We start from the raw sequence: 7,316 nt of genomic DNA, 5'->3' as shown, positions 1-7,316 counted from the left end.
GCCAACACAGTGCTGCTGAACTCCGGAGAAGCACGATACAAGCTGCAGAAAGGGCAGGCCAGGCTCAGCCGGGGCCCGAGGGGCAGGGACGCCCCCCCCCAGCCACCCCGCCAATCGACCCGGGTCTGAATGCAGCCCCCCTCACCCAGGCACAGAGTGGCAGAGACCCACCCCCCACGACTGACTGGGACCCCCTCCCCGAGTGACGGGGAACCCCCCCCCCCTCCCCGAGTGACGGGGACCCCCCCCCTCCCCGAGTGACGGGGACCCCCCCCCTCCCCGAGTGACGGGGACCCCCCCCCTCCCCGAGTGACGGGGACCCCCCCCCCTCCCCGAGTTACAGGGACCCCCTCCCCTAGTGACGGGGACCCCCCTCCCCGAGTGACGGAACCCCCCCTCCCCGAGTGACGGGGACCCCCCCTATCCCGAGTGACGGGGACCCCCCCTCCCCGAGTGACGGGGACCCCCCCCTCCCCGAGTGACAGGGACAGCTCCCCGAGTGACAGGGACAGCTCCCCGAGTGACAGGGACAGCTCCCCGAGTGACAGGGACAGCTCCCCGAGTGACAGGGACAGCTCCCCGAGTGACAGGTAACTCCCCTCCCCCCCAACGTGCCGTAGGCCCCTTTCATGAACGAGCTGCTCCCTCCCGGTCCGGACCCCGTCTGTTCTCGGTGTGTGTCGGAGAGGTGCAGCCGCCCCAGTGTCCATCCCCCACCTCTCGCGGAATGTCAGGAGCCTGGAATGTGAGGTAAAACCAGGTTTCATACTTCATTTTATTTCAAACACTTCAGAAAGACACATTACAGCAGTGTGAGAGTGAGGCTACCGCTTAAAGAGTTTCCAGAGAAAACTAAATTCTACATTAGAACACATTGTGTCTGTCTCAACAATATAATGCCAACCTTCCGAAAGGTTTCCTTAACGTAACGAAGGGAACAAAGTAATAAACGCTGTGATGGACGGACATCCAGGTTGGGACCGTTTAAAAAAAGTCCACGTCTTCCGGAGCGTCCAGGTCCCTGTACTCCACAATGTTCCTGGGGTCACCCCTCAGCATCCTGCAACCAGACCAAACGCAGGCGTCAAGCGTGGGCTGTGAGCAGCACATATTTACACGGTTCACCACAGAATGGTCTCGCACGACCTCCCTCCCCTCGGCTGTGGGTCCCGTCAGTGTGGGGGCAACAGCCACCCTGCTGGGGTGGGGGGAAAAGGGCTGTCCGTGTGGGGCCCAGCGGCCTCCGCCTCCCCATGGTCCCCATTTCAACTCAATCATCGGGCAGGCTGATCGAGCCGAGACTTGGCCGTCCAAACTGACCTGTCGAGGCGGCACCTGCAGAACTGAACCTGCGTTTTGGGGGGGGGGGGGGGGGGAAATAACGACAGAATAAGAGAAGCAACAGCTAGCAGAGGAAGAAAAAGCACAGCTGAATAAACAGCGGGGAGAGAAGACAGACCCAGGCCGAGGGGGAGAAGCCAGGTCGAACCGGTCATCTAGCACGTGGACACTATCAATTCCACCCCTCCCCAATGTAACACGTGTTTTCCTGCTCAGTGCAGAGCACTTGGAAAAACAGTGACAGGATCGGACAAAGTCAACATGGATTTACAAAAGGTAAATCGAGCTCGGCTAATCTACTGGAATTTTTTGAGGCTGTAACTGGTCGAATAGATAAGGGAGAACCAGTGGATGTGGTGTATTTGGACTTTCAGAAGGCTTTCGATAAGGTCCCGCATAAGAGATTAGCGTGTAAAGTTAAGGCACACGGGATTGGGGGTAAGGTAATGACTTGGATAGAGAACTGGTTGGCAGACAGAAAGCAGAGTTGGAATAAACGGGTCTTTTTCCGAGTGGTAGGCAGTGACTAGTGGGGTACTGCAGGGATCGGTGCTAGGACCCCAGCTATTCACAATATATATATTAATGATCTAGACGAGGAAACTAGATGTAATATCTCCAAGTTTGCAGACGACACAAAGCTGGGTGGGCGTGTGTGCTGTGAGGAGGATGCCGAGAAACTCCAGTATGATTTGGACAGGTTGGGCGATTGGGCAGATGCATGGCAGATGCAGTATAATGTGGATAAATGCGAGGTTATCCACTTTGGTGGCAAAAACAGGAAGGCAGATTATCTGAACGGCAATAGATTGGGAGAAATTTATAAAATTCTAACAGGACTAGACAGACTAGATGCAGGAAGGATGTTCCCGATGGCGGGGGAGTCCAGAACCAGGGGGTCACAGTCTAAGGATAAGGGGTAAGCCATTTAGGACAGAGATGAGGAGGAATTTCTTCACCCAGAGAGTGGTGAACCTGTGGAATTCTCTACCACAGAAGGCAGTGGAGGCCAATTCATTAAATATATTCAAGAAGGAGTTGGATATGTTTCTTAAGGCTAAAGGGATCAAGGGGTATGGGGAGAAAGCAGGGACAGGGTACTGAGTTTGGATGATCAGCCATGATCTCATTAAATGGCGGAGCGGGCTCGAGGGGCCGAATGGCCGACTCCTGCTCCTATCTTCTATGTTTCTATGTAGGGTGCACACACTTCACACCCAAACTGCTCAATAAGTTGCTTCCGATGCTGTTCTCTGGAGTATGCCAAGCTGGGTGTGATTAACGGGCACACTAACGGGGTGGGATGGAAGCGCCGGGGACAATGTTCTGCACGACTGCACTATGTGGAGTCTGCACAAAAAAAACAGGGCTTCAAGCACGAGGGCTAAGCGGTTACAAGCGGAGATTACAACCTTTTCATTTCCTTGAAGATAACAATCGTGTCTTGTTTTTCACTCTTGTCAGCACAAGTTACATTGCGCCACAGCATGCAGCAAGAACTTTCCCGGCAGCCTTCGAAAACAAGAAACGGCTCTTTTTTAAAGGGAGGTGTGCGCGCTGATGGCGGCGAGGGATGTTAATGGTGGGGAAACGACATCGATTGCAAGCCTGCACACAGCACACACTTGGGGGCAGGAGGGGGCGAGTCTTGTGTGCGGAGGGTCAGAAAAGCAGACAAGCCCTCCCGCATCACGTCGCTCCTGGTAGTGTTCACCGTTTATTACCGATACCCGTCACTGTTTCGACTTTTTTTAAATCTTTAGCTCCCGAGATCAGGTGACATCAGCCAGGGCGCGGGAACATTTCCCTTCACCCCCATCATTGTTAAACTCCAGAGTCCGCTGTGTGGCAGAGTTGGGCAGTTACAACAACAAAAACCTGCATTTATATAGCGCCTTTATTGTAGTAAAACGTCCCAAGGCGCGTCACAGGAGCGATTATCAGACACAATCTGACCCCGAGCCACAGGAGGAGATATTAGGACAGGTGACCTGGTCACAGAGGCAGGATTTAAGGAGCGTCTTCTAAAGGAGGGGAGAGAGAGGCGGAGAGGTTTAGGGAGGGAATTCCAGAGCTCGGGGCCCAGGCAGCTGAAGGCCCGGCCGGCAATGGTGGAGCGATTAAAATTGGGGGATGCTCAAGAGGCCAGAATTGGAGGAGCGTAGAGATCTCGGAGGGTTGTAGGGCTGGAGGAGGTTACAGAGATAGGGAGGGTTGTAGGGGCTGGAGGAGGTTACAGAGATAGGGAGGGTTGTAGGGCTGGAGGAGGTTACAGAGATAGGGAGGGGTGTAGGGGCTGGAGGAGGTTACAGAGATAGGGAGAGCTGTAGGAGGTTACAGAGATAGGGAGGGTTGTAGGGGCTGGAGGAGGTTACAGAGATAGGGAGGGCTGTAGGGCTGGAGGGGGTTACAGAGATAGGGAGGGTTGTAGGGGCTGGAGGAGGTTACAGAGATAGGGAGAGCTGTAGGGGCTGGAGGAGGTTACAGAGATAGGGAGGGTTGTAGGGGCTGGAGGAGGTTACAGAGATAGGGAGGGTTGTAGGGCTGGAGGGGGTTACAGAGATAGGGAGGGTTGTAGGGGCTGGAGGAGGTTACAGAGGTAGGGAGAGCTGTAGGAGGTTACAGAGATAGGGAGGGTTGTAGGGGCTGGAGGAGGTTACAGAGATAGGGAGAGCTGTAGGGGCTGGAGGAGGTTACAGATATATGGAGGGTTGTAGGGCTGGAGGAGGTTACAGAGATAGGGAGGGTTGTAGGGGCTGGAGGAGGTTACAGAGATAGGGAGAGCTGTAGGGGCTGGAGGAGGTTACAGATATATGGAGGGTTGTAGGGCTGGAGGAGGTTACAGAGATAGGGAGGGTTGTAGGGGCTGGAGGAGGTTACAGATATATGGAGGGTTGTAGGGGCTGGAGGAGGTTACAGATATATGGAGGGTTGTAGGGCTGGAGGAGGTTACAGATATATGGAGGGTTGTAGGGGCTGGAGGAGGTTACAGAGATAGGGAGAGTTGTAGGGCTGGAGGAGGTTACAGAGATAGGGAGGGTTGTAGGGCTGGAGGAGGTTACAGAGATAGGGAGGGTTGTAGGGCTGGAGGAGGTTACAGAGATAGGGAGGGTTGTAGGGCTGGAGGAGGTTACAGAGATAGGGAGGGGTGTAGGGGCTGGAGGAGGTTACAGAGATAGGGAGGGGTGTAGGGGCTGGAGGAGGTTACAGAGATAGGGAAGGTTGTAGGGGCTGGAGGAGGTTACAGAGATAGGGAGGGTTGTAGGGCTGGAGGAGGTTACAGAGATAGGGAGGGGTGTGGGGCTGGAGGAGGTTACAGAGATAGGGAGGGTTGTAGGGGCTGGAGGAGGTTACAGAGATAGGGAGGGTTGTAGGGGTTGGAGGAGGTTACAGAGATAGGGAGGGTTGTAGGGGCTGGAGGAGGTTACAGAGATAGGGAGGGTTGTAGGGCTGGAGGAGGTTACAGAGATAGGGAGGGTTGTTGGGGCTGGAGGAGGTTACAGAGATAGGGAGGGTTGTAGGGGCTGGAGGAGGTTACAGAGATAGGGAGGGTTGTAGGGGCTGGAGGAGGTTACAGAGATAGGGAGGGTTGTAGGGCTGGAGGAGGTTACAGAGATGGGGAGGGTTGTAGGGGCTGGAGGAGGTTACAGAGATAGGGAGGGTTGTAGGAGGTTACAGAGATAGGGAGGGTTGTAGGGGCTGGAGGAGGTTACAGAGATAGGGAGGGTTGTAGGGGTTGGAGGAGGTTACAGAGATAGGGAGGGGTGTAGGGGCTGGAGGAGGTTACAGAGATAGGGAGGGTTGTAGGGGCTGGAGGACGTTACAGATATATGGAGGGTTGTAGGGGCTGGAGGAGGTTACAGAGATAGGGAGGGGGAGCGAGGGCCATGGAGGGATTTGGACACAAGGATGAGAATTTAAAAAAAAAAAAAAAAAAGGCTTTGCCGGACCGGGAGCCAATGTAGGTCAGCGAGCACGGGGCGGGGGGGTGGGGGGAGTGCTGGGTGAACGGGACTCGGTGCGAGTTAGGACACGGGGGGCAGCAGAGTTTCGGATGACTCAAACTCACGTTGCAGCGTAACAACACACCTTAGTGCATTAGGGGGGAGTACCCCTCGCCGTGAGACTGCCTGCCTGCCCGTGACAAAGCACGAGCGGTACTGCGAGCTGGCGGACTCCGACACACTGGGAATCTGGGTGCCACCAGCCCAACCCATTTCACTTCGGGCCCCTTGTAGGGGAGACGAGACTTTTCACCCGATCAGTCTGGGCCCGATCTGTACCAACACCCAAAAGGAGAGGGTAGCGCTCCTCCCCCCCGCCCCTCTTCAGCCCTGTTATAAATCTCATCATTCATTGAGAAACTACTCATGAAATAACGCTGGACGGCCAGCTGGTGGCGCCATCCAAGGAGTATAAATACTCAGGCGTGGGCCCAGCTTGCCTGGGACATTTTGTAAGACAAGGAACTAGTGAAGTACAACTAGACCTCCATGTTCTGAAACAAGTTGATTAAAGCCTTGCTTTATGGTCAAGCCAAGTGCGTAGTGAGTTTTATTGCGTCAAGCCCCATGCCGCTCGCTCGCTCGTTTTAGAGGTCAACTCAAACGCCAGCAATTCGTCACAAACATGGAAGTAAAAATAATTTCTTTGCATAGGATGCAAAACAGCATGGGTTGGGTAGTCGGCAAGCGAAACAAGCCACAACTAAACCAGCAACAAACAGCACTCGCTCGCCAGACAGACGCTGCTTCTTTAGGCGGTTTGGAGCATGACATGTTCCGCCACAGGGAGTGGTCGAAGTATTAATCATTCCGCCTTTAACAGGAAATTACGTGAAGCAGACAAAGAGACTGGGGGGGGGGGGGGGGGAGAGAGGGTCAGCGGGATGAGTTCTGGATGAGGGGCCGAACGGCCTCCCTCTGTGTCGGAGACTCCTATGGGTTCCAAGAACCGTCACGGGGTATTTGTTTACAGAATTCTCCGAAAGTTGAAGTGAAACACATCTGCTCAGGTTGAAATCTTTTGGGCCCGTTTGCAGAAAGAAACCTCTTGCCAGTAATCCAGGTCATAGCAGGCTAAACGATGCAGGGGAGAAAACAGACAGCCATGCAAACCTGATCGACAGCAAGATTAAAGTTGCCAAACATTAGGTGGGAGAAAACCTTGTTATCTGGAAACTAACCGACGGGCTGAAACAGGACATCCGATGCACATTTCAGATCAGATACAGGTTTGAGACACACACAATCAGGTCGATAAGCCCCATCAGACCCAGAAACTGGGTCCCAGTACAGCATGGTCCAGAGAGCTCAGGGCCAGAGACAGGCACTGACTGAAGAAAGCACCAGGATCGGCACAAAACTTTAAGCCCAACACGTGAACACTGATAGAATGACCAACTCCCAGCATCAATCTATATTCTCTTCATCTTAGGCAGTCCCTCGGAACCGAGGATGACTTGCTTCCACATTAAAAATGAGTTCTCAGGTGACTGATGAGTCCAATGCGGGACCGACAGTCTCTGTCACAGGTGGGGCAGACGGTGGTTGAAGGGGCGGGTGGGTGGGGTGCTTGGGTTGACGTGCGCTCCTTGCGCTTGGCTTCTGCTTGCTCCCGGCGAAGAGACTCGAGGTGTTCGGCGCCTTCCCGGATGCTTCTCCTCCACTTTGTGCGGTCTTGGGCCAGGGATTCCCAGGTGTCTGTGCGGATGTTGCACTTTTTCGAGGAGGCTTTGAGGGTGTCCTTGAAGCGTTTCTTCTGCCCACCTGGGGCTCTCTTGCCGTGCCGGAGCTCCGAGTAGAGCGCTTGTTTTGGGAGTCTCGTATCGGGCATGCGGACAATGTGACCCATCCATCGGAGCTGATCGAGCGTGGTCAAAGCTTCGATGCTGGGGATGTTGGCCTGAGCGAGAACACTGACGTTGGTGTGCCTATCCTGCCAATGGATTTGCAGGATCTTGCGGAGGCAGCGTT

The 7,316-nt window shown here is 54.6% G+C and overlaps 1 protein-coding gene across 1 annotated transcript in view; it reads right to left on the bottom strand.

Moving 5' to 3' along the window:
- Nucleotides 1-757: 757 nt before the first annotated feature.
- LOC147091130 (serrate RNA effector molecule homolog) overlaps nucleotides 758-7,316 on the bottom strand; it is a 248,927-nt gene continuing 242,368 nt past the window's right edge. The window contains exon 13 of the mRNA XM_085977169.1: nucleotides 758-1,060. Within this exon, the coding sequence (XP_085833295.1) occupies nucleotides 985-1,060 (76 nt within the window). The 3' untranslated portion in view covers nucleotides 758-984. The remainder of the gene's footprint in view (nucleotides 1,061-7,316) is intronic.

Source organism: Somniosus microcephalus, unplaced genomic scaffold, assembly GCF_052327205.1.
Source record: "Somniosus microcephalus isolate GS21.2 unplaced genomic scaffold, FLI_Smic_1.0 unresolved_chr4, whole genome shotgun sequence".
In the NCBI taxonomy this organism is placed as follows: Eukaryota; Metazoa; Chordata; class Chondrichthyes; order Squaliformes; family Somniosidae; genus Somniosus; species Somniosus microcephalus.
This window is presented reverse-complemented; position numbering and strand designations above follow the sequence as displayed.